At 63.5% G+C, this 25,664-nt stretch overlaps 1 protein-coding gene across 21 annotated transcripts in view; it reads left to right on the top strand.

Annotated features, from left to right (window-relative positions):
* BRSK2 (BR serine/threonine kinase 2) overlaps window positions 1–23,176 on the top strand; it is an 82,565-nt gene extending 59,389 nt beyond the window's left edge. For 8 of the 21 annotated variants that reach the window (XM_049892855.1, XM_049892864.1, XM_049892865.1 and 5 more), the window contains 17 exons: window positions 891–924; window positions 1,084–1,152; window positions 1,645–1,791; window positions 3,638–3,669; window positions 4,022–4,186; window positions 4,771–4,868; window positions 4,966–5,116; window positions 7,115–7,180; window positions 8,278–8,301; window positions 8,906–8,966; window positions 9,768–9,975; window positions 10,541–10,589; window positions 15,450–15,573; window positions 16,998–17,178; window positions 17,264–17,353; window positions 20,452–20,499; window positions 21,554–23,176. In XM_049892855.1, coding sequence (XP_049748812.1) covers window positions 891–924; window positions 1,084–1,152; window positions 1,645–1,791; window positions 3,638–3,669; window positions 4,022–4,186; window positions 4,771–4,868; window positions 4,966–5,116; window positions 7,115–7,180; window positions 8,278–8,301; window positions 8,906–8,966; window positions 9,768–9,975; window positions 10,541–10,589; window positions 15,450–15,573; window positions 16,998–17,178; window positions 17,264–17,353; window positions 20,452–20,499; window positions 21,554–21,765 — 1,759 coding nt within the window. In that variant the 3' untranslated portion in view covers window positions 21,766–23,176. Of the gene's footprint in view, window positions 1–890; window positions 925–1,083; window positions 1,153–1,644; window positions 1,792–3,637; window positions 3,670–4,021; window positions 4,187–4,770; window positions 4,869–4,965; window positions 5,117–7,114; window positions 7,181–8,277; window positions 8,302–8,905; window positions 8,967–9,767; window positions 9,976–10,540; window positions 10,590–15,449; window positions 15,574–16,997; window positions 17,179–17,263; window positions 17,354–17,514; window positions 17,610–20,451; window positions 20,500–21,553 lie in introns of all 21 variants that reach the window. The other 13 variants (XR_007518313.1, XR_007518312.1, XR_007518314.1 and 10 more) reach the window with 13 other exon arrangements.
* Window positions 23,177–25,664: the final 2,488 nt, after the last annotated feature.

The raw sequence follows: 25,664 nt of genomic DNA, 5'->3' as shown, positions 1-25,664 counted from the left end.
CCTGAAGCCAAAGGCCACCTTCTAGCCAGCCTGACCTCACTGGGGTTGGAGCTGGGGCTTGGACCCCCTTCCAGCACACAGCCTGGGCTCTGAAGCTGGGGGAGGGAGATGGGCCCGGCGGATGCCCTTGCCAGCCCGGACACCCTCGATCTCTTCCCCAGTTCTGCAAGGCTACCCTGCCCAGGTCACTACTCGCCCTGCTAGGGAGTGAGAGCTGGCGTGTAGGCACCCGCTCCGTGCAGACTTCTCCCTTCCTGAAGGCCCATCCCCTCAGGGCAGGCCTCTCCTCCACGCATGCCCCAGCCCCTCACATAGGCTCCTCCCCTCCGTACAGGCCCCTCCCTTTGCAAAGCCCCCCACCCCATACAGGCCCTTCCTTCAGCAAAGCCCCCTCAGGTGTCTGCTCTCAGTTGTGCCTGCCCCTACCCAGTCCCCATGGGATTAGGACCCAGGACAGCCCAAGAGAGGTCTGAGCAGAATGCGGACAGCCTTGAACCCTCCCGTCCCACTCCCCCCTCCCCAACTCAGGCATCCAGGACATGGTCTTCTACGAGCATGCAGGGGGTTTGGGTTGTGGTGAGTTTGGTCCAGAGTCCCTGAGTGCATCCTGGGCAGCCGGCCTTCTCGGGGTCAGCGGGCTCGACGTCAGCCCGCGGCCCCACACTGGCGCATCCGCCCGGGGGGAGCGTGTGGGGGAAGGTGGAGGCTGGGGAATGGGCAAGAGCAGCACAGGGCCAGGGAGGGGCTTCGGGAGGCTGTGGGGAGCAAGAGGCACCCTCTTGTCAGTCTCCGCCCAGGTGGTCCGGGGGGTGGGCCCGGAGGCCCAAGCTGGAGGGTGCTGGAGAACGAGTCCTGCGCCTCGGCCGCTGACCTGCTGCTTTTGTTTTCAGATCACCCCACTACGCCTGCCCCGAGGTTATCCGGGTGAGTAGCTGGCGGCCCCAGCCCTGCTCCGGCCAAAGGGGCCTCCCCGCCCCCGGCCTGGGCACTCAAGGGCCCTGCCCCACCCGAGCCCACCGCACCCGCAAAGACCCCAGGCTGGGCCCTGGGCCCCAGCCAAGACTTGGCGGTTGCCGTCCGCAGGGCGAGAAGTATGACGGCCGGAAGGCGGACGTGTGGAGCTGCGGCGTGATCCTCTTCGCTCTGCTGGTGGTGAGGCTCCGCCCGGTGCCACCCGGTCCTGTTTTTCTCTTCCTCTTCCTCTCTGCACCTCACGCATTCCTTCTTCCCCCACCCTGCCCCGTGCCCGCCCTCCACCCCCTCCCCGCCCTCCACCCCCTCCCCGCCCTCCACCCCCTCCCCGCCCTCCACCCCCTGGTCCTCTCTTCTATCGCACTTCTTCCCCCCCACTCTTCCGCCCCGTCCCCCTTCTCCGCTCCTCCGCCCCCTTCTTCCCCTTCCCTACCTTTTCACTTCCTCCTGGCCCCTTTTTTCCTCTCCTTTCCCTTCCCGCCTTCTCCCCATCCCCTACCCCCTCCCGTCTCTGTCCTCTCCCCGCCCCGCCCCGCCCCCGCCCGCCCCTCCCCCGGTGGCCCGCCCCTCCCCCGGTGGCCCGCCCCTCCCCCGGTGGCCCGCCGTGCGCGGAGCTGTCCGCGGTGCTGCCCGCAGGCCGGTCCGCGCTGACGCTCCCCTCGCCGCCCGCAGGGGGCGCTGCCCTTCGACGACGACAACCTGCGGCAGCTGCTGGAGAAGGTCAAGCGCGGCGTCTTCCACATGCCGCACTTCATCCCGCCTGACTGCCAGAGCCTGCTGCGCGGTATGATCGAGGTGGACGCGGCGCGGCGCCTCACGGTGCGTGGGGACCGCGCCGCCCCGGCCCGGCCTGCCTGGCCCTCGCCGGGGAGCCCCCTCCTGCGCCCCCGCGCACAGCCTGGGCCCGTCCGCGGTGGGCGCTCCTGCCTCGCCCTCCTCCCTGCCTGCCGCTCCCCTACACGACCCACCCAGCTCAGCCTTTCCCGGCGCTCCGAAGCCTCCCAGGGCCCCCCCCCCGGTGACAAGCGCAACTGCCACCGTCACCGGCGCCTTCGCCCAGGCACCCTCCTCGGGGGAAAGGACTTCTGTGCCTGCGGGCAAGGGGCGGGGAATGTTGGGGGTGTGAAAGTGTGTACCGCTGGGCGCAGGGCAGGCCTCTTCGTGCGGAACAGGGGAGATCATGATGTGTGCACGTGTTTGCAGTCGTATACACAGGTGTGTGTGCAGTTACGTGTGAGTACACAGGTGGGCGGCAGGGCAGACCTGTGCCTGAGTGTGGAAGAAGGAGAATCACGATAGGTGCACAAGTGTGTGTGCACATGTCTGTGTGTATAGGTGTGTGTGCACGTGTGTGTCTGCATAGGTGTGTGTGCGCATAGGTATGTGTGCACGTGTCTGTGTATAGCTGCGTTGTACATGCAGAGGTGTGCGTACGTGTGTGTATACGTGTGTTGTACATGTACAGGTCTGTGCACATGTACAGGTGTGTGAGTGCACGTGTGTGAGTGCACAGGTGGGCAGAACAGGTCTGTCCCTGTGAGTGTGGAAGCAGGTGGATCATGATGTGTGCACGTGTGTGTGCACTCTGCATGCATAGTGTGTGCACAGAGCAGGTCTGTGCCAGTGGCTGTGGAACAGGGGTCATGATGTGTGCACTGGTGTGTATGTACAGGTGTGTGTGCGTGTGCACAGGAGGGTGATAGGCCCATGCCTGTCACTGCTACAGAGGAGGTCATACACAGGTGGTGGCACAGGTATGCCCAGAGCTCTGCGTGTGCACGGGAGGCATGTGTCCACCATCCAAGGCCCAGGTGTGATGAGGCTGCCTGTGTGGTGTTCTGGTGCAAGCCCTCCATAGTCCCTACAGCCGTGAGCGGGGCATTGGGGGAGGGTTTGAGCGAAGCCACCAAGGCAGGGTTTACCCCACTCACACCCCGCCAGATAGGCTGGGGCCAGGATATTTGCCACAGGCTAAGGGCTCCCTGTGGGCTGGCCTTTCCGGGATGTGGGAGCTCACTTAGGGGCTGCCCTCTTCCCCCTCCCCAGCTGAGCTGGCCCTGTTCAGGGAGGAGAGGATGTGTCTGTGTGGCTGGGGCTGCCCTCCGAGCCTCCTGCTTGCACCTGCATTTTGGCCCCCGCCCTGCACACAGGTGGACCAGGCCCTCCTGCTCCCTGCCCTCCTCCCTCCAGGCCTCTCCCCCAGGACCACCAAGGGGGAGGCCAGGCCTGGCAGCACAGCAACCCCAGGGAGAGGTGCTCCTGCCTCCTGCTGCTTCCCTCCCCTCCTTATGGCCCCTGCCCTGCCTGGAGCCCTGCCCCCAACCCCTTTCCTTCTCTAGGTTTGCTTTTCCTCTCCACTGGGGGATGCTGGCCTGGAGCCTCTGGGAGTGCAGCCACTCCCCAGCCTTCTCTCTCCCACCCCATCCCCTCTTCAGGCTTCTCCCTCTCACCCTCCTCCCTTCCCACCTTCTTCCCTCTCTTCTCCTCATTCTCCTCCCTCCTCCTCCCCACCCTCCTTCCCCTTCCCTCCTCTCCTCTCTGCCCTTCTCCTTCCTCCCCCTCTGGGGCCTCCTCCCCCCTTCCTGCCCCATCCTCCCCCTTACACCTTCTAATTTGGGCTCCTGTCCTTCCTCCGTACTAACTCCCTGTTTCTCTTTCCTTGTAGCTAGAGCACATTCAGAAACACATATGGTATATGTAAGTAGCTTTTCCACCCACTAATAGCTTGCTTTGCCTGTTGCTGTGGCCAGAGGACCTGCTAGGAAGGGGGGAGGGCACTGGCCCAGGGCAGGCCCTGTCCTGGCCCCCTGGGCTGCTGGCAGTGCTCAGAGGGACCCTCGCTGGCCTGCAGTGGTGCGGGCAGGACACAGGAAGCACGGGCAGGACACAGGAAGCACGCAGGGGCCGGGCACAGGGAGACCAGCAGGACCCCGGGTCCCAGGCCAGGGCCGGGCCAGGCCTCCCACCTTCCCCAGCCGCCTCAGGGTAGGGGTGGAGAAGTTGTGGGGGCCCGGGGGCAGTGACCATGGCGTCACCCTGTCGTCCACAGAGGGGGCAAAAATGAGCCAGAGCCAGAGCAGCCCGTCCCCCGCAAGGTGCAGATCCGCTCGCTGCCCAGCCTGGAGGACCTCGACCCGGACGTGCTGGACAGCATGCATTCCCTGGGCTGCTTCCGAGACCGCAACAAGCTGCTGCAGGACCTGTTGTCAGAGGAGTACGTGGGGGGGTGGGGGGGCAGGACCCGCTGTGGGGAGTGAATCTGCAGACGCAGGACCAGGACAGGACAGGCTGGGGTGGTGGGCAGGGCCTGCCATTGAGGAGTGTGTCTGCAGGTGAGGGGCCACAGTGGGTCAGGCTGGCCAGGAGGGGCTCGGGGGCAGGACCTGCTGTTGGGGAGTGTGTCTGCAGGTGAGGGGCCACAGCGGGTCAGGGTGGCCAGGGGTGGGGGGCAGGACCTGTTGTCCGGGAGTGCGTCTGCAGGTAAAGGGCCAGAGGGAGCCAGGAGGGCTGGGGCTGTGGGGCAGGACCTGCTGTCTGGGAGTGCATCTGCAGGTGAGGGGCCACAGCAGGTCAGGCTGGCCAGGAGGGCTGGGGCTTGGGGGTAGGTCCCGCTGTGGGGAATATGTCCAAGGATGACCCGAAAGCAATAGAGCAAGGGGGCCAAGCCGCATCTTCTGCCTGTGCGGACCCTCCAAGAGTCAGGAGGAAGAGGCCTGGAGAGCTGGGGTGTGGCCCTGGGAACTGGGAGCCCACCCACCACCACCACCCTCCTCCCTGGTGACTTTCTCTCTGCTGCAGGGAAAACCAGGAGAAGATGATCTACTTCCTTCTCCTGGACCGGAAGGAGCGGTACCCGAGCCACGAGGACGAGGACCTGCCCCCCAGGAACGAAATAGGTACGAGGTCCAGGGGCAGTCCGTGGCTGGCCCACTGCCTACACCCAGAGCCGGGTGCACAGGCTGAGGGTGCGGCCTGATCCCCATCTGTGCACAGACCCCCCCCGGAAGCGTGTGGACTCCCCCATGTTGAACCGGCACGGCAAGCGGCGGCCGGAGCGTAAGTCCATGGAGGTGCTCAGCGTGACGGATGGCGGCTCCCCCGTGCCTGCTCGGAGAGCCATTGAGATGGCCCAGCACGGTCAGAGGTACATGCTCCTGGGAGGCCTGGCTGGGTCTGCACTGGTACCACCCACGGCCAAGTTGGTCACCGGCTGGGCTGGGCTCCACTGGCTCGGGGTCTACTAAGGCCAGCATGGAGGGGCATGGCTCTGGAGGGTTGGGCCGAGCTGAGCCGGGTGGGCTAGGCTAGGCTGGTCAGTGCTTGGCTTTGTTGGCCTGGTTTAGCTGGGCTGGGCTGGGCTGGGCTGGGCTAAAAAAAAAAAGGCTGGGGTATATAGGGTCAGGCTGAGCTGGGCTTGGCTGCACTGGGCTGGCCAGGCAGAGTGGGGCTAAGTTGGACTATCTTTGCTTTTTTGGCCTGGGTTGAGTTGAGCTGGGTTTAACTGGGCTGGCCTCGGCCATTCAGTGTAGCCTTGGGCTGGGCTAGTCTGGCTGTGGCTATTTTGTTGGGAGGCCTGGGCTGAGCTGGGTTGAGCTGGGAGGCCTGGGCTGAGCTGGGCTGAGCTGGGAGGCCTGGGCTGAGCTGGGCTGAGCTGGGAGGCCTGGGCTGAGCTGGGCTGAGCTGGGAGGCCTGGGCTGAGCTGGGCTGAGCTGGGAGGCCTGGGCTGAGCTGGGCCGGGTGGGTAGACTGGCTAGTTGGGCAGGCTGAGCTTCACTGAACTGGGCTGGACCAGTTCTGTTCTGCCTGGACCCCATGAGTGGCCTGTGTGTCCCTGGGATCCAGAGCAGCTGGCCAGGCAGGGCCACCCCCACCCCAATGCCATTCCTGCCTCTGGGTCACTTAACGTGGTGTGGGGCAGGTGGAACACAGCATGCTGGGGGAGTGATGACAGACCCACTGGGGAAGGCAGGGTGTTTGCCCCACAGAGCTTCCAGACGGATTCTGAGCAGGGCTGGGGACGGGTGAACCTGGGTTGGCACAGGCCCTCCTCCCTGGCCGGTGGCTTCAGTCACTCTGAGGACACAGTAGCCGCTACCTTACCCCCGTACCAGGGGCTGGGGTGCAGGATCAGGCTTGCCCCTAAGAAATTTGTTGGGAAACTCAGGGAGCCACAGGGCACTGACCACCCTCACAACAGCCAAGAGTGCTGGGTCCAGCTGCCTTGGGCTGGATCCTGATCCTCAGGCCTGTCCAGGTGGCCCCAGACCCTTCCCAGGGAACCAGGCCATGGCTCAGGCCACCCTCGGCTCCCAGAATGGGGCAGGGACACAAGGGGACCGGGAGGAGGTCCCTCCTGAAGCATTCTGGCTCGTGCCTGTCTTGGGCCCTGTGGGCCCCAAGGAGGCACCCGCCCAGCGACCCAGGCCCATCCTGTAGTGGTCTGTAGACCCCAGCTCCATTTCCAGAGCCTTTTCTGGGGCTTCTCACTGGACCCCAGCAGTCAGGTCAAGTGCTGGTTCTGAGCCCCTCCCCACAAAGGCACCCCCTGCCACACCCACCTGCCGGGGGCTTCAGGGCAGGGGGACAGGAGACCACACTGCCCAGGCCCTGGCCCCCTGTGTGACCTCTAACCACCAGTCCCCTGGCTGCCCTGATCTAGTCTCCAGGCCCCATTGCTTCTAGGGTATGTGTACTGGTCTGGAGACGGGGTGTAGACCACAGGCTGCAGGCTGACCCTAGGCTACGGCCCACCCTGAAAACCTCTCTGTTTTGGTCCATCCCACCAGAGCTCCTCCCGAGTTGCTTTGCTTCCTCCTGGTTCGACAACATGCAGCTCTAGGTCCCCTGGCTGCCCATGGACGGCCACAAGGGGCCACCTACAGGGGCTGGGAGAGGCCCAGGGGCTGATGGTAGCGCTGATCATCTTCCAGGCCTGGCCAGCCACCCTGCCCGACAGGTCCCCCGTGCAATGCCCTCTCTCTACCCAGCTCCCTCTTGCCATCCACCGGCCTGGGGTCAGGTGGGCTCTGCCCCCCACCCCACTGCCCCTCTCAGCTGTCCCAGCCTCAAAGCCCTGGCCCATCCTAGACTGCCCGGCGTGGCTGCGTTGTAACTCTGTTTTCTCGCTTTGTCCCTGCTGCAGTAAAGCAGTGTTCAGTAAAAGCCTGGATATCGCTGAGGCCCATCCCCAATTCAGCAAAGAAGACAGGTACACACCCTGCCCACCCACCCCCACTCCCTGCCCACAGACGCTGTCCTGCTGCCCGGCATGGTGCAGCAGACGCGGATGGTGGGGGCTAGGCCCGGGGCCCCTTCCTGCCCCTCCCCCTCCCCCCTACAGCTTTGGGTCTGGGGTCAGGAGAGCTGAAGCCGAGGACCAGCCCGGGTGAGGGACACCCACCCCATGGCCCCCACAGCCCAGGGCTGGAGACCTGTACGGCTCTCCCTGCCCAGGACCCCACATGGCAGAGTACCCTTGGGGGCGTGGCTGTGGTCTTGGGGTCATCTTGAAGGGCAGCCCAGGCAGTTCAGTGTGACCTGTGGCTCCTGAGAAGGGTGGGAGGAGGGGGACCAAGGGTCTTACTTGGGCGATGGTGCTGATGCCTGCTCCTCCGGCCACTGGCAGGCCTCCCGCTGCTGGCAGTGGGGTCCTACCGAGCTCCCTCTACCTCCCATGCCTGCTGCCCCCCTCCCTGCCCTTCCCACCTGCGCCTACAGCGTAGAGTCCCAGGGCCACCAGGCAGACAGCGAGGGGGGGTTGTTTCCCACCCCCTCTTCATCCTGCTCCCCACATTGCCCTCCCTACCTGGGCCTACAGCTTAGAGTCCCAGGGCCACCAGGCAGATGGCAGAGGTGGGCGGGGGGGGCACTTCCTACCCCCTTTTCCTCCTTTCCTTTTCTGTTTCATGGAGGTCAGTGACAGGCTCCTGCCTCGGGCCCTGGGCGGCTGGGGGCTTCTTCTCAGGCCCCCACAGGAAAACCACAGGGCACTCAGCCACCCTCAAGACAACGCATGGGGTCCGGCTGCCCTGAGCTGGCTCCTGGCCTCCGGGTCTACATTGGGAGCTTGGCCGAGGGCTGAGGGCCCCTGTGATCTGCAGCAGGGTGGGCGGGGGTCACTGCCTCCTTCTCCAGCCTGCATGTTGGGTAGGGAGAGGTGTCACCCTTGGGCAGCCCACAGGGGCCCAGGGTTCTGGCGTGGATTCGGGGGCCGGGACGCAGTGGGGGCGGCCCGTGGTGCCGATCACGCTCCTCTGTCCTCTTCTCTCCCACGGCTGCTGTGGCCCCTCCTGCTTCCTCTCTCAGGACAGCGGGTGCTGGCACCCAGGGGTGAGCAGACACTTGCTTCTGCTCCTCGCATGGCAGAGGGACAGCATGCCCAGGTCCGGTCTGGGTGTGCCTGGCCCCACCGTCCTGCCGGCGCCCACCAGCTTGCCCAGGCTCAGCCCAGGCTTTCATGGGACAGACTCAGGCGGCCATCGTTGGCAGCTTCGGGTGGGGGCGGGGTGCCGTGGACGTGGTCGGGCACCAGGATGTGAAGACTTGGGCCCTGGCCAGGCTCAGGGGCCAAGCTCGGGGCAGCAGGCTTGGGGAGAAAGGGTTTGGCCTGCCTGGACTGGACAAGGCCCATGGGGGGGCGGGACCTGCCTGGGTCCAGTGCACAAGCAGCCCATGCCTCATCCTGGGTCCTTCTGTCCATCCTGGGCTTTTGAGTGGGGGAGGAGGGAGCCAAGACTGGCCATGCTTTGGGGGGCTCTAATAGCTCCTGTATGCCCCGGGTGCTGGTGAGACTGGGGCGTGGCCAGGGTTCTGGTTGGCCTCGGGGCTCTTGGTCAGGGTTGAGGCCTCCTGGAGGATCCATCTGGGAGGGGAGGAGGCAGGAGACGGCTGCCCTGCGCTCCCCCTGACATAGCCTCTCTGCCTATACCCCCAGGTCTCGGTCCATCAGTGGCGCTTCCTCCGGCCTCTCCACAAGTCCGCTCAGCAGCCCCCGGGTGAGTGACCCGACCCCCAGCAGCCCCTCAGCGTGCGGGGTGGGAAGGGACCCCAGGTGCCGTCACCCCATGACACTTCCCCTCGCCGGGGGATCCCTGGCCCAGCCCCCACGCACAGGCAGGCAGGGCCTCCACACCCCTTGCCCAGGCCTGGGACAGCCTGCGCGTGCTGCTGGGGGCCCCCCTGGCTGCTGTTGCTGCATCCGCGTGGAGCTCTGCTAACTGCACGTTCTTTTGTTTTGTTTTCTCGTGTGTCTCGTGTTTTTTGTTGCACACCCGCCCCCGCCTGCCCTCCCTCCACCACTTGTCCCTGTGCTTGGGTTCCTCTGGTCTCCGGCTATGTGTTTGCATGCTGGTGCACGGGCATGCGGGCGCGCGCGGGCTGCTCGCGGCGTGGGCCCCCCTCGTGCCCCTTCGCGTGGTTCCCTTCCCCCGTAGCCTGTTAGGAAATTCCTCTTGCCCCTCCCGACCCCTGATCCGCCTCTCCTGGCTTGCCCCCTGGCCGCCTCCGCGGAGCCCGCAGCCTGTCGGAGCACCTCACGGCCCGGACGCGCCCCCCCAGCACCGACCCCGCGGCCTAACCCCCGGACTCAGACCCTGCCGTGCAAGGGCGCGCGTACCGACCGGCCGCTGCAGGGCGCCAGGTCCCACCCGCCCCCGGCCGGCGCCCAGGCTCGGCGCCCCATGGCCGCCGCGGGGCTCCTCGGGCCCCCGCCGGCCCCGCCCCCCGGCCCGCCGGCCCCCGCCCGGCTTCCGCCGCCCAGGACCGATCCAAATGCCAAATCTGTCCCTGCCATACAGGTGACCCCTCACCCCTCACCGAGGGGCAGTCCCCTCCCCACCCCCAAGGGGACGCCAGTCCACACGCCAAAGGAGAGCCCGGCGGGCACGCCCACCCCCACGCCACCGTCCAGCCCCAGCGTCGGGGGCGTGCCCTGGAGGACGCGGCTCAACTCCATTAAGAACAGCTTCCTGGGCTCGCCGCGCTTTCACCGCCGGAAACTGCAAGGTGGGCGGGGCTCGGGGCGGGGCGTGGGCGGGGCCCATGGCCGTGCACCTTCCCCAGGTCCTGGTTGTTGGCCCTGGGCCAGCTGTCGTCAGCGCCCTCGGTGCTCATGCGTCCCGGGGTCCGTGTGAGCGCACAGCAGAGCTGGTCTCCAGGGGCGCGGCGAGGCTCTCCCGGTCCCTTGACTCTTCTGCCCAGGCTCCCTCGGCTGCTGAGTCCGGGGGGTGGGGGGTGGTGTGGAGAGTCGGGAAGCCGCAAGGTCAGGGCAGCGGTGGCTAGGGGCCCACCGGCACCACAGCACGGCGGACTGGGCGCAGGGGACGCAGCGGGGCTTGTGCCTAGGGGCCAGAGAAGGCTTCAGCACCGGGGACGGGACAGCTCCATGGCCCCAGGCTCCTGCAACTGGGTCTCTCTGCCTGGACTGGGCGGGCTCTGCAGCAGGGACTGGAGGGAGCCTCTGGGCCAGTCAACCCCCAGCGTGCGGGGGTGGGGCCGGTGGGTGTTTTGGTCAGCCCCCGCAGGGTTGGCAGTCAGCACGCTTCTCTCTCCCTGCCGGTCCCACGTGCAGTCCCAACGCCAGAGGAGATGTCTAACCTGACCCCGGAGTCGTCCCCAGAGTAAGTGCCCCTGGTCCGCTGAGCCTGGGTGCCTCACTGGGGTAGGGGGGCATGTGGGCTTACACTGTGCGGGCTGAGTGGTCAGCCGAGGGTTCTGAACAGGGGTGGCAGTGCCTCTTCACAGCCCCTTACCTGCCCTCCTGGGTCGCTCCCTGACACCTCCCCCCAAGGCCAGCTGCCCTGTTGCTTGGTGGGATGATGGGGGTGGGGGAGCAGCAGGGTATGCTGTGGGAGGGAGGTGCTCAGGGGGGGAACGTCTGTGCTCCTGTCTCTGCTGAGAAGCCATGGTCCTGGTGGGGGTCCTGGTGGGATGCTTGGGGTCATCTGAAGGTGGGTGAGGGGAGTGCAAGAGGAGGTGCTGGGGGAGGGGAGGGAAGTGCGTGGCGTGGGGGGTCCCTCACAGCCACACTTCCTGATGCTTGTCACACACACCCCTGCTGTGGACCCCGGAACCCCAGACCCCAGCTGGCAGAGCTGTGCTGACCTCCAGCTCTTCTGGCCAGGCCTTCTCATTTCCTTCTCGGGACACACACACAGCCAGGAGGTGGCACTGTCCAGACTCACTCGGCGTGAAGGGACCTGCCTCATAGGGCTGCTGCATTTGGCTTCCTGGAAGGGTTCTCTGGGCAGAAGCAGAGCCCCCCGGCTTCCTGAGCCTCGGGGGTCGGCAGTGGGCTGAGGGGAGGGAGTTCTCAAGGTGAAAACATAGTCCTGCCTGAGGAGGAAGAGCAAGTGGTACACTGCCCAGGAAGCCCGGCACAGACAGACAGCCTGGCACGGAAGAGGAGCTGCCCAGGAAGCCCGGCACAGAACTGTTCAGGAAACCCAGCATCAGCAGGAGGGAGCCCAGGAAGCCTAGTACCAACACTGGCAGAGAGCTGCCTGGCATGGACACAGAACCACCAGCAAGCCCAGAACCAGCACAGAACCACCAAGCACTGGCACAGAGGAGCCCAGAGAGCCCAGCAGGGACAGTGTACAAGTGAGGGTGACCTCGGCAAAGACGGGTGTAGACGGAGCCATGGGCCAGGAGACAGTGCCGCCTTCTGACACCCTCAGCTCCCGAATGTGCAGGAGAATAGGAGGGCCACAGGAGACCTGCAGTGATGGGGACACAGGGCTGCTCTGGGGTCAGCATCTGCCATCTGGGGTCCCACACCCGGCCGCTCTAGGGCTGGGGGGGGGTCTCATCCCCACAGGGGGCCGTCATGCGGATCAGAGTTCCCCATCCTGGAGAGACACTGCTGAGCACAGCCTCCCCCGCCCATAGTGGCCTCTGTAGGTCAGTTGGTGTCCTGGAGGGTGATGATGCCAGGGCCAAAAGTCCAGTATGGACACGGGGCAGGGGGACAGGTGTGGATTGGGGAGCTGCAGGGTGGGGCTGCAGGGGCGAGGGCAGGCGGGGAGCTGCCACAGCCATAGCCAGCTGGCTCTCAGACGGTGCTGAGACCCGTCTGCAGCTGAGAGAGAGCGGGCCAGGAGGTGGACCCAGCCCAGGTGCCTGTCCATAGGGGACGGACAAATGAGAGGTGGTCCATCGACACGATGGAGTGTTACTCGGGCATCAGAGAACTGAAGTGCCGACACACACCACGCTATACGTGGACCTTGAACACGTGCTGAGGGAAAAACCAGACGCAGAAGGACAGATGGTGTGAGATCCTGCTCGTGGGTAACGTCTGGAATAGACAAACGCATCCGGACCAGCATCACTAGTGGTTACCAGGGGCTGGGGGCAGCGGCAACGGAGATTCAAAAAAAGCTTTTTAGAGAGGAGTGTGTCGGAGCCATGCGGAAGCAGCCTGCTCCACACAAGCCCACCAAGCACGGCATCTACAGCCTGGAGCTTACACGCTCAGGTTCTCCCCCGTGGCGATCCCACCCAGCAGAGCATGCCTGTTGCCTGCCCTGTGACCTAGGTTCAGGGAACTGTTTCAATCCTGCTCTCGCTGTTGCCGGCTGCCACCGAGTCCACCCCAACTCATGGGGACCCCATGCACAATAGAATGAGATGCCGCCCGGTCCTGCACCAGCCCCATGATTGGTTGTGGATTGGACCATTGTGATCCGTAGGGTTTTTGTTAGCTGATTTTCAGAAGTAGATTGCCAGGTTTTTCTTCCTAGTCCGTCTTAGTCTGGAAGCTCTGCTGAAACCTGTTCAGCATCCTAGCAGCACGCCAGCCTCCGCTGACAGACGGGCGGTGGCTAGGCATGAGGTAGATTGGCCGGGAATCAAACCCGGGTCTCCTGTATGGAAGGCAAGACTTTACCGCTGAGCCACCACTGCCCCAATCCTATTTCGAATGTCCCTTGTTGTTGGGTGGTGTTGAGTCAGCTCCAACCCATAACGACATTACGTGACAGAGCAAAACTGCCTCATAGGGCTTTCTGGGCCATAATTTTTATGGAAGCAGATTGCCAGGTCTTTTCTCCTGTGGAGTTGCTGGTGGATTTGAACCGCTGATGTTTTGGTTAGCAGCCAAGCACTTAACCATCGTGCCATCAGGGCTCCTTGACGGTCCCTTAAATTGCAATTTTCTGCTATTACCGAAAGCTTTTGTGAATACAATTATTGTATTCTTCCAAAACGTTAAAAAACAAAAAAACCTTGCAGTGGTAGAGGCCAGTGGGATTTGCCTGCAGCCTTTTCTCCTTTTGGTTCTGATCCTTGAGATCCTGCAAGAACTTGTTCTGCTCCTGAGGGGCCTGGCCAGCTCCTGTCCACAGGTGTGGGGTGGCCCAAGGCCTCCTCCTCACTTCAGTGTTGCTCCCATGGCCACTGGCAGCCCTGTGACTGCTCCCCATGGGCCTGTCTGCTGGGGCCACCCAACCAGGGTCCCCAGCACGGAAGCCCCGCTCATCAAGCTCCGACTATTTCTGTCCTTCTCCAGGGAGGAGAAGCAGAAACACCTCATGGTTCTCAAAAGCACCTGACCACCCCACCACCTGTCAGCAGACATCCCTGAGCACCACCTGGGCTCCAGCTCCAATGTGGGCATGGGATGTGGGGAGCAGGTTGGGCGGGGCCTGCCCCCCAGAGTGTAAGACACAGGGCAGGTGCCTGGAGCGAAAGCTAGCAGGGCGCTGGGAGAGCATTGGGACGGTCAGGGTTCGGGGGGACCTCATTGGTGCTCCTCGGCCAGGATGCCAGGGCGTGTGAGATGTCGGCTGATCCGGGCAGAAGGGCTTGGTCGGAAGGCTGCGGGTGGCTCACGAACGGCCAAGGTGGCCAAGGAACCAGCCCAGGTGGTGGGCAGGAATCAAGGGACTTTACCAGCCAAGAAAACTGCCAGAACTATGGTTCAGAGAGGACACCCCGATCGTCAGACCCTGCAGCACCAGGCCCAGACGTCACATCGTGGCTACGCTCTCCTGTCCTCCACCATGAGGGCACATCTGCCTGGGGAGCTGGGGCATGTATCCACACCCTAGCTGCGAGGGAAGAAGACAGAGGCCGCCTGGTTGTACAAGTCATCTCCGCTGCTGCATAACAGATAGACCCAGTGACGGCTCACGTTTCTTTGGATCAGGGCCCAGTGGCGCACCTGGCCACTGCTCAGTCTCACGGATGGCCATCAGTGTTGGCCTGGCCCGCCACCTCAAGGTCCAGTGTGACTGTTAGCCACGTCCAGGTCCCTGTGGCCCCCGCATGTCAGCTTCATCAAACCACAACAGAGAAGCTGCTCAGTGTAGTTGCTGTCAATAAGTTGTACACCTGTAAAAAGCTGAATAACAAAACTACCACTGAGAGAGTCCGCCAGCCAGACAGAAGCCACCACCTTTGGTAACCCAGACCCAGAAGTGACACCCTCACCACCACGTGCTCTGTGGGTTGGAAGTGAGTCGCAGGCCCCCACACTCAGGGTGGGGACCACACAGGGCATCAGTCCTGAGATGGGGACCAGGGTCATCTCAGGAGCCTGCCTCCCACGCTGGCGTCTCCAGCTTCTACAGGGCAGGAGGGCTCCCCTGGGGATGTACCAGGCTTGGGGAGGGCAGGAGGGCTCTCCGGGGGACATTCCGGGCTTGGGAAAGACAGAAGGGCTTCCCTGGGGATGTACCAGGCTTGGGGAGGGCAGGAGGGCTCCCATGGGGGATGTACCAGGCTTGGGGAGGGCAGTGAGACCAGCAGCATGGCTGAAGTGGGCCTGCCATGGGGTGTGACCTAGAAGGAGGCGGTGTGCCCAGCCAGAGGGTAACAGAAGTGGGGTCAACAGGGGCGGCTCTTCTCTGAGAGCAGCCGGGGGCGCTGCCAGTACCTAGCAGCCTTGGGTGACATAAACACTGCTCTGCTGTGCTAAACGGAGAACAGGATGTCTGTCCCAGGAAGAAGGTAAATCCCTGGAGTTAGGGCTGAAACCAGCTCAGGCCCCATGCGGGGAACCCGCTGCCAGGTCATCAGGGAACATGGTCAGTCTGGGACCCCCCAGCAAGGTCTGACACAGCCGGGGCGGGGGGCATCTGTCTGCATCCACAGGTGATCTCTGCTGGGGCCGGTGGGCACAACGTAGCTCTGTGTTCCGAAGAGTGGGCCAGCGCAGCCCACCTGCCCACCCAGGGCTCTCTGTGCCCTAGAGGTGGCGGGGCTGTGGGTCCTGGTCCTGCTCTCGGAAGCCGCAGCCTCTCTTATCTCTGCTGCCCAGAGAATCACCAAACGCAACGGCTCCAGTGGAGGGGGTGGGGGGGGGCAAGAGGGCAGGGAGCCCCCACCCTTTGTTCTCGCCTTCCCCAGAGGGCACTGCCCAGGCACAGCTGTGGTGCGCAGGAGGAGGGGCCGGGCCCAGAGGGAGGCAGAGAGCTGGGCCTGGGCCCTGAGGACCGCCCTGAGCATAACCGGCCGCCCTCCCCGCGTGCCCCCAGGCTGGCCAAGAAGTCCTGGTTCGGGAACTTCATCAACCTGGAGAAGGAGGAACAGATCTTTGTGGTCATCAAGGACAAGCCGCTCAGCTCCATCAAGGCCGACATTGTGCACGCCTTCCTCTCGGTGAGCCCCGGCCCTGGGGACTCAGGACACCGCCAGGGCACAGGCGGGATGCTCAGGCCCATACCGTTCACGTATTTAACAAGCACACGACTGCCTGGCTGGGCAGCCCAGGAGGCCCCAGGCCCTGGAAGGAGATGCACTTGTGCTCGTTAACATTCGCTCACATTCACTCCCTTGCTACTTGTGGCTGGGAGCCCTGTTACCCTCCTCGAGGGTCCTCCTGCAGCCCTGGCTCCGGGCCCCCTCCCCACCCTCAAGCACACAGGCCAGGCTTGCTGCATGCTTCCGCTCATTCATGCAACCTCTGCTCCCTTGTGATCCCTCGAGCCACCACCACCCCTGCCCCCCACCTTTAGTCCCCAAGATGGAACCTGTGCTGGGACTGGGGCAGAGCTTCATACCCCAGACACCTGCCCTGTGTCCCCTCAGCCACGCAGCCTTCCCTCGGCCACCTCCCCCGCCACAACAATCCCATGCTGGGCTCCCTCCCAACCAGGGCGCCCATGCCCCATGCGTAACCCCAGGGCATCTTTGCACTCTGGACTCCCCCACTGTGGTCCGCCCTGTACTGGGGCCTTGCTCAGCGCAGCGGCTGAGCCAGGGGCAGCGGCTTCTCAAGCAGCAGAGCCCCTCCTGGGGGTGATGCCCTCAAGGGCAGAAGCTGCTGCCAGCTGTGTGAAACTCCCCGCACAAGCCCCCATGTAACTGGAACACAGCAGGGCCCACACGGCACAGGCCTGAGCTGGCTGTTCAGACGCTTCTGTTAATCAGACCAGCCGGAAACGGGGTTCAGACAACTCCTGGGTCCACAGTATCCAGAACCCCCAAGCTGGCCTGCACTCCCTAACCCACAGAAAACGCCTGCTATCCCTGTTCCTCCACTGGCTCTCAGGGCCTATGTCCCCACAACCTGTTCTTGCTCCTCTATGCGCGCCCCTCCCTTCTCCGCCCTGATGTGTACGGGTCCTTGATCACAAGGAAACCCTGGTGGTGTAGTGGTTAAGGGCTACAGCTGCTAACCAAAAGGTGAGCAGTTCAAATCCACCAGGTGCTCCTTGAAAACTTTATAGGGCAGTTCTACTCTGTTCTATAGGGTCACTATGAGTCGGAACCAACTCAGCGAGAACAGGTTTGGTTGGTTTTGATCATGAGCCCCACCTGCACACCTCGTTCTCTGTCGAGAAGCCAACGAGTAGGGTTTCCCTCAGCTGGTGGGGGCCTTGGGTGGGGGGCTGAGTGCTCTTCTCTCCCACCTTGCTGGTTTTCATCTGGCTTGTGCCCATTTCTCAGATAGCAAGCTGAGGCTTGGGGCTTGCACTGCTGGTGCACGGCAGAGCCGGCCTGTCCTGGGCCACCTCTGGGGGGGTGTGGGGAGCCAGCCTGGAGCCAAGGCCATGACTCAGCCCGCCTGCCACTCCCACCAGATCCCCAGCCTCAGCCACAGTGTCATCTCCCAGACGAGTTTCCGGGCCGAGTACAAGTCGACGGGGGGACCAGCCGTGTTCCAGAAGCCGGTCAAGTTCCAGGTGGACATCACGTACACGGAGGGTGGGGAAGCACAAAAGGAGAATGGCATCTACTCCGTCACCTTCACACTCTTGTCAGGTGGGCCAGCGACGGGCGGGCGGGCCAGCGACGGCGGGTGGGGGCCCAGGCGGCCTGCGCAGTGTGACCTCCACTCTGTCCCCAGGCCCCAGCCGGCGCTTCAAGAGGGTGGTGGAGACCATCCAGGCCCAGCTGCTAAGCACACACGACCAGCCATCTGTCCAGCAGTTGTCAGGTGAGTGGGTGCGGCGTGGCATCTCTGTGGCCGGCGTGGCTCCGATGGGGGGGCGTGAGGACCTGGCCCCCTCAGGCTGCTTCGGGCCTGGCGGCCTCTGCACACCCAGGGGCGTGAGGCTCAGCTGCTCGAGACTGAAAAGAGCCTCTTGTCCACTGTAGAGACGCCCCCGCCAGCGCCAGGACTGAGCTGGGGCGCTGTGCTTAAGGGCCAGAAGGTGGCCACCAGCTACGAGAGTAGCCTCTGACGCTGGCAGGTAAGGTTCCAGCCCTGCCGCTGGGCGGGGAGGGCTGCGGGCAGGTCTCTGGCCCGAGAGGTGCCCTGTGCCTGCGCCACGTCCTGTGCCAGCTCCAGCCCTGCACAGGCTGAGCCCCAGACCGCCGTCTGCTGAGCCAGCCGCCCACAGGTGCAGCCTAGCCCGGCACCCTGCCTCAGAGCCCGCCTGCCGGCACTCAGGCGCCCCACGCGAAGCATCCCCAGGGGCTGTGGGCCGACGCCAACGCTAGCTCCACACTCTGATCGTCTTTTTCCTGATGCTGGAGCCCCACCTTGGGCAGGACAGAGGGGGCACTTGGGGCTGCCCGGCCTGAGCTGTGGGAGGCCCAGACCTAGAGCCTAGGGCTCGTGAAGTAGCTTCTGGGAGGAGAGGGCTGCACACATGTGTGGGCCCTATGTATTGAGGGGCACCAGGCTGTCGGGCCTGCGGGACCGTGCGTGCACGCCTTTTAGTGAGGGCCAGAAGGACAGGTGCCTATCTGTCTGCATGGACATGGCTGGGTTTGGGGACACGAGATGGCGCCCAAGCCCAGTGTACTGAGCCTGCTGCCCAGGTTACAGGAGGCGGCTCGTCAGGGGCTACCGGGTGCTGCTGTGTGGGGTCCTGGGGGCCAGAGTGGGCCCTGCCCTGTCCACCCTCTGCTTCAGCCATGCTCGTTTCATTGTGTGCGTCACCCACCCCACACTTCATGCTCCTCATCACCCCATCTGCAGGCAGGGGCTGGGGCCCACTCTCCTGGGAGTCTGGTGTGGGGACTGGGAGAGATGCACTCAGGTGGGCTCAGGTGCGCTCAGGTGCACTTAGGTGGGCTCAAGTACATTCAGGTGGACTCAAGTGTGCTCAGGCGTAGCACTTAACAGGGTAGGAGGAGCCCTGGGATAAGGACACACACAGGCCGGCTGCCACTGCCCTGAGTACTACAGGGGCTGTGGGCACCGGGGTGCCACTGTCAGGCCTTTGGCAGTCTCACAGGGCCCCGAGGCCTCCTAAGGCCTCCATTGACTGGCCAGGCCTCTCCCAGTCCCTGGGAAGAGCTGGGCAGCCTTGTCAGAAGCAAGGCTGGGCAGCCTTGTCAGAAGCAAGGCTGGGCAGCCTTGTCAGAAGCAAGGCTGGGCAGCCTTGTCAGAAGCAAGGCTGGGCAGCCTTGTCAGAAGCAAGGCTGGGCAGCCTTGTCAGAAGCAAGGCTGGGCAGCCTTGTCAGAAGCAAGGCTGGGCAGCCTTGTCAGAAGCAAGGCTGGGCAGCCTTGTCAGAAGCAAGGCTGGGCAGCCTTGTCAGAAGCAAGGCTGGGCAGCCTTGTCAGAAGCAAGGCTGGGCAGCCTTGTCAGAAGCAAGGCTGGGCAGCCTTGTCAGAAGCAAGGCTGGGCAGCCTTGTCAGAAGCAAGGCTGGGCAGCCTTGTCAGAAGCAAGGCTGGGCAGCCTTGTCAGAAGCAAGGCTGGGCAGCCTTGTCAGAAGCAAGGCTGGGCAGCCTTGTCAGAAGCAAGGCTGGGCAGCCTTGTCAGAAGCAAGGCTGGGCAGCCTTGTCAGAAGCAAGGCTGGGCAGCCTTGTCAGAAGCAAGGCTGGGCAGCCTTGTCAGAAGCAAGGCTGGGCAGCCTTGTCAGAAGCAAGGCTGGGCAGCCTTGTCAGAAGCAAGGCTGGGCAGCCTTGTCAGAAGCAAGGCTGGGCAGCCTTGTCAGAAGCAAGGCTGGGCAGCCTTGTCAGAAGCAAGGCTGGGCAGCCTTGTCAGAAGCAAGGCTGGGCAGCCTTGTCAGAAGCAAGGCTGGGCAGCCTTGTCAGAAGCAAGGCTGGGCAGCCTTGTCAGAAGCAAGGCTGGGCAGCCTTGTCAGAAGCAAGGCTGGGCAGCCTTGTCAGAAGCAAGGCTGGGCAGCCTTGTCAGAAGCAAGGCTGGGCAGCCTTGTCAGAAGCAAGGCTGGGCAGCCTTGTCAGAAGCAAGGCTGGGCAGCCTTGTCAGAAGCAAGGCTGGGCAGGGATGGGGCTTGTCTAGGGAGGCCTGGACCTGGCGTCTACTCAGGAGGCTCTGGGTGAGGTGACCACCTGGCATGAGGCTCCTTTGCTCCTGGCCAGCTGTGGCCCTACTCCCAACCCGACCCCATGTGGTGTCTGGCCGTCCGTCCTTCAGCAAGGACCGCTGTCCCAAGTCTTGGGCCCCACAGTGACCAAGGTGGACATGGCCCTGTCCGCAGGGCTCCATCCTCCAGCCGTCTCTCTTCCCCAAAACAGGGGATGCCGTGCCGGCCCTGAGCCTGGTTTAGCCTGAACTGCTGTCCCTGGAGACCCTTGAGATCCACCCCGGCCTTGAGCCTGTCTCCCCAGCCTCCTTCCCCAGGAGTGCAGAGATGTGGGAGCCCAAGCCAGGGCCCCGCTCAGCCCAGCACCCTCCTCCTACAGCCCACAGCCCTCCAAGGGACTGGGGACCTCTCCCGACAGCACCCCCAGCCTGCCCAACAAGGGGAGGCTGAGAAGCCCCAAGCAGAAGGTGGAGAGCAGGAGAGGAGATACATCCCACACTGCTGAAGCCCCCACAAGGGCCTGGAGGGGCAGCTCCCACCCCCAGCAGGAGCCCTAGAGGGTAGGGGTGCCAGGGTGAGTCACAGAGACCCTGAGCAGGGAGTGAAGGGGCAGCACCCAGGTGAGGACTTGGCCAGGGCAGACCCCAGCTCAGCCTGTGTCCTGGGCCCAATGAGAGGGCCAGAGGGGAAGCAGGGCCAGGCCTTGTCCTGTGGACGGCCGGTAACAGAGACATCGCGCCTGCCGCCTGCCCCGCCCCCCCGCCCCTGAAGCCGTTCTCATGCTCTGCCCTCCTCTCTCCACCTGCGTCCAGACACCACGCACTGTACGGATATGCTGAAGGGGAGGCTTTCTAAGTGCGGTAAGAGCCCCACGCTCACCTCCCACACCAGCGCCCGCACCGTATTGCACCCCGCCCCCACACGCAGGCACACCGCGCCTCACACGGCACCGGCAGCAATTCGCACTCGCCCGCTGGGTGGTGCCAAGGGCCACCCTGCCAGCCTAGGACCCTCCTTCCCCCCTCCAAGTCCTATCACCCCATCACGCACCCAACCCGCCCGCTGGGCTTGATGCTGGAGGTGTGCACATGCTCACATGCCCCAAGTCCGGTCTGGCCCCAGAGGGACCCCCAAGCCTCAGAGAGGAGGGGTCCCCACACCCTGAGGGCCCATCTGTGGCCCTGGCTGGTCAGGGTGAGTCCTGGTTGTAACCTCCCAGTGTGCCCTGCTCAGTGCTCAGGGGGGTCTGAGAGGAAGTAGAGCCAAGGAGCCACCTGCTGGCTCACCTGGGCAGTGAGCACAGCAGCAGCTGCCCCACCCGGGCTGTCCCCCCACCCTCAGGACGTTCCCTCTGGGACCAGGGCCACCCCCCACTGCCTCGCCCACCCTGCCTTCATGCCTGCTCACCCATTTGTCATCTTTGTCTGTGCTGACCTCTGTCCAAACTGCCTGCCTCGCTTCCCTGGGGGATTGAGGGGGCTAGCAGCCATGCCCTCTCCTGCCTCTGGGTGGGGCGAGGTCCCAACTGCCCCGTGGCTCGTGGCTGGCCCTGGTCTTGTTGCCCATCTTGGGGGTTGGAGTCAGCCTGGCTGTGGGGCTGGTATAGGGAGCCTGGCACGTGACTGGGGGGACAGGGCCTTCGGGGCCTGCCGGTGAGGGGCAGGGGGCCTCATCACGTGCCCATGTGGTCATCTCAGAGGCCTGGGGACCCCGAGCTTCCTGCTGCCCGCTACCCCACACACGCCCTCCACCTCCCTGGCCTCCCTGGTCCTTCTCACCAAGGCCTCTGTTCATTTCTGTGTTCTTTCTCTCCTTCCCTCCCTGCCTCTTTCTTTTTTCTTTTTGTCTTTTGTTCTGTGTACCCAGGCAGCCCATTGAGTAACTTCTTTGACGTAATTAAACAACTTTTTTCAGACGAGGAGAATGGGCAGGTGGCCCAGGCCCCCAGCACGCCCACCAAGCGCAGTGCCCATGGCCTGCTCGGTGACTCGGCGGCCGCTGGCCCCGGCCCCGGCCCCGGCCCCGGCCCCGGCCCCGGCCCCGGCCCCACAGGAGACGCCGAGCACCCGAAGGGCAAGGATGCGGCCAGGACGGGGCCGCCCGCCACCCGCCGCAAGCAGCCCTAGCCACACTAGCCCCCCGCACAGCACTGACCGCGCCGCCTGCCCGCCCACCGCTGCCGCCCCGTGGACCCGGCTGTGCCGGCTCTGCCCCTCTAGACTGCTGTCTCGGAGCCTGGGAGGAAGGAGAGGGGCGGGCGGCACGCCCTGCACCCTCTTCCTCTCTTGCTGTCTCTGTCTCTGTCTGTCTCTGACGCCGTCGCTTGTTTCCGCTCTGATACCAGGAATTATCCCGAAAAGTTAACATGTCACCTCCACGAAGCCACCCTCTGCTCCACGCTGGACACTTGTGACGGAAGGCAGCTGCTGCGGACCCTCCCTCCTCTCCTCTCCTGCTGCTGCCGGCTGTGTGGCGAGGCCCTGACCTGCCCTCCTGCCCACCTGCCTGGCTCTGCTTGACTCACATGGCAGCCCGGCTCTGGGACACCTCCATCCCACTGGCCCCAAGTCAGACTTCTGGCAGGACTGACGGCCCACAGTGCCGAAGCAGCAGAGACAGACCTGCCCCACCTCACCGTGCCGGAGCAGCAGACAGGCCCAGCCAACCGCCACACCATGCTGGAGCAGCAGAGACAGACCCTGCCCCACCTCCACACCGTGCCAGAGCAGCAGAGACAGACCCGGCCCGCCCCCACACCATGCCGGAGCCGCCTCGCCTCCGCGTTCACTGTTGCTTTGTTCCAGCGTGTGCCGGAGCCACCTGCCCCATCTGGTCTGCGCCCCATCTTCCTGCTGCCTCGTTCTGGGGTTTGGAGGTGGCACCTGGTTTGACGATCTTCGTGGCAGAGGTGGAAAGAAAGAGACCTGGAGGTGCTAGAGCAGGAAGAGGGCGGCACCTGCCCACCAGGACCCCGCCAGCCAGACGCCCGTCCGTCACCCAGGGCCCGTATCCTCCTCCCTGGCGGCCGTGCTTCAGGCGGGCTTGACCAGTATTGCTCACTCTTGATCAGAGTTTCTTCCCTGTCAGGGAAGGGGCAGAGCAGCACCCTCCTGCCGTCTATCTGTCTGTCTCCATGTCACTGGCGGGTGGGGTCTCAGGCCGTGGGGCCTTGGCGGCCGGGCGGGCAGGGAGGCAGGCCGGTGAGCGCAGCGCCGGCAAGCTACTGTAAACTTTAAAGAATTCCTGCAAGATATTTTTATAGACTTTTTTTCTTGGTTGTTTTTGGAAAAGGGAGCGGGGGTGGGGAGCCGCTGGGCAGGACGGATTTGCGTTTCAGTTCCCCCCCGGTTATTTCTATACGCACATACATATATATATATTTAAAAGAACGACGCGGTTAGCTCTCTGGGGGTCCGTTTCGTTGCTGCGTAGACACTTCTCCAGCCCCCGCATAGGGGTGGGTAGGAATGGCACCGCCGGCCGCTCTGCCCAGGCACAGGCTGGGGACGCGCTTGGTTTCGTGTCCAAGAGCTGTGGGGAGGGATAGGGGGAGGCCAGGGCACCGCGGAGTTTTTTTTATTAAAATGACAAAAAAAAAAAAAGAAACTTGAGGCGCCCCTCTGCAGAGGTTTTTCTCTTGTACATAGCAGGCCACGGGCACTGCCTGCACACCTCCACCTCCGGCTTCTGTTCACGTTCCTTTCTGTCGGCACCGCGGGCCCGGCTGGCCACCAGGTGCCCTGGTGCACACCTGGGGGTGGCGGGGGAGGCAGGGCTGCAGCTGGTGGTCTCACCTGCGTGCCCCTGCTGTCCTGCCCTGTTGCCCGCCGCATTTTAATGCTTCTGTTACATTGAACCTCCACCACAGGCTGGATCTCGATCCCAGAAAGTTCCACGCCTGCAACAGTGAGATCCACGCGGTGCAAGCAGGAGGGCTCACCCGCAGACAGGCGCTCCCGCCCGAAAGCAATACCTCCCTTTAGCCTTCCTCTTTTGTACTTCGGATACACACGGACACCACGAAGCAAACGGACAAGCCCCACCCAGTGTACCCTTGTCAATAACTGTGAGCAACCTGAGTTCCGGAACAATAAACCCCTTCATAAAGACGCCCCATGCACAGTCTGCGTCCGGGCGGGCGGGCTTGGGGGGACCACTGGGCCGGTCTCATCCCCAAGGGACTGTCCCTGCTGGGGTTGGACGTGCACCTTCTGCCCTGGCTGAAGAGGACCCCACACAGGGTCAGAATCCATTCTCAGTGTGTCGGAGCTGTCCCCCCAGGCAGCCCCAGCCTGAGCCAGGATCACATTTAGGGCTGGGGCTCGGGCCGGATGGCAAGGCCAGGGCGCACTGAGGCCCCAGAGTACTGCAGGGGACAGCAGGCAGGGCAGGACAGAGCCTCCTCACCACAGCTGCCGCCACCCTGAGATGTGCGTGGGATCACCCTGGCAGGGGTTTGTTCCTGAAGGACAAACCTGCTCTCTGCTCCTTTCTTGGGAAGAGGCTGATGGGCACCTGAGCCTGGCCCTGGAAGCAAGGGGCCAGGGTTTTGGCTGGGCAGCTGGAAGACAGCGAGGATGGCCTTGTTCGTGCCCCGTGCAGAGGAAGCCCATGGCCCTCAGGGCTCTGGATCCTCTGCTTCAGCCCCAAGAGCCACAGGGCCCCAGCCCCCCCATTGTGTGAGAAGCAACCTTCCACGAGGGGTCTGAGAAAGACCCTCTCCGTGCCCACAAAGCCCACCCGTTGGCCCAGCTTGCTGTCATGCACAGACACAGGACCCCTTGGCTGGGCTCTCTCACACAAGCACAAGGGTCCTCATACACACAGACGCTGAGGCAGTGTGGTCCCACGGCCCGTGGCAGTGCCAGACTTTGCACCTGACCGTCCATCTCTGCGGTGGGGTTTCTGCCCCCAGCTCCACTGGCAGTGGAGCTGATTTCTTGTGTTAGGGGCTGTCAAATGTCCCCGTGTGGAGAGCCTCTGCTCTGGAGCCAAAGGAGAGCCGAGTGCCCCACGCCTCTGGCTTCCTCACAAGCAGGAGGCTTCACCAGAAGGGCAGCTGCTCAGGTTCAAGACATGGAGGTCTGCTGAGGTGAGGCCAGGCTCCTCCTCTGCCCATCCTTGAATGTGGCCCTGCCCTCAGGAGGTGGATTCCCAGAGGTACTGTGGAGGGCCAGGGGACAAGGGACCACAGAGTTGCACCACAGTTTTCTAAAAATAGGTCGAAGGGTAGAATCTGGCTGCTACAGTCCAGCCAGGCACATGGTTCTCTGGTACTTGGGGTCCCAGGCTGATAGCCATGGGGAGAAAGAGCTCTTGACCTGCTTTACTGAATGAACACATGGCATACAGAGACCTCATCTTCCTCTATTTGGCCCTCTAAATATTTGGAGTCTAAAATGTCAGCTTTAATGGGCTCATGATTATAGTCCCACAAGAAAACAGAAATGGTTTGCCCAGTAGACCTGCCAGCTCCCTGCCTGTCCACCATCACTCCTCTTTGGCTCAGGAACTTCCATATGACGGACAATTTCTCACAATCCCACTTATGACACCAAGCTCTTGCTTGGCTATAAAGTAACAGAAACCAAAAACACACACACATAAGGGCTTACTATGTGCCAGATACTATTCTTAGCACTTCACAGGTATTGAGCCAACTGGTCCTTAGACCATTCCTATGGAGTAGGAACTAAAATGGAGGCTTTAAAAAAAAGGATAAGGTAGTGGGTCCAGATGCCCAGTTAAGAGAACAAACCTCTCAGCCCCAATTTTCAGTCCTGCGTAGCTAAATGACTGGCCTATGAGCTGGGTCCTGGGGGACAGGTTGACCTTGGTGCACCCACTGATGTAATCATGGGGATGGGTGGTGGAGGAAGACGATCTGACACACATTCCCACAAGGGCTCTGAATGGTGGCAGGTGATACAGGGCTGATTCAGGGCACACACTGGAGGGAAGAGACAGATCAGAAGCAGGCTGGCCTGAGCTCTGCTCTACCAGGAGCCTGCCCTGGGCCTTGTCC

This window comes from Elephas maximus, chromosome 7, assembly GCF_024166365.1.
Source record: "Elephas maximus indicus isolate mEleMax1 chromosome 7, mEleMax1 primary haplotype, whole genome shotgun sequence".
NCBI lineage: Eukaryota > Metazoa > Chordata > Mammalia > Proboscidea > Elephantidae > Elephas > Elephas maximus.
Note: the sequence above shows the minus strand (reverse complement) of the source record. Positions and strands in the feature narration are given on the sequence as shown.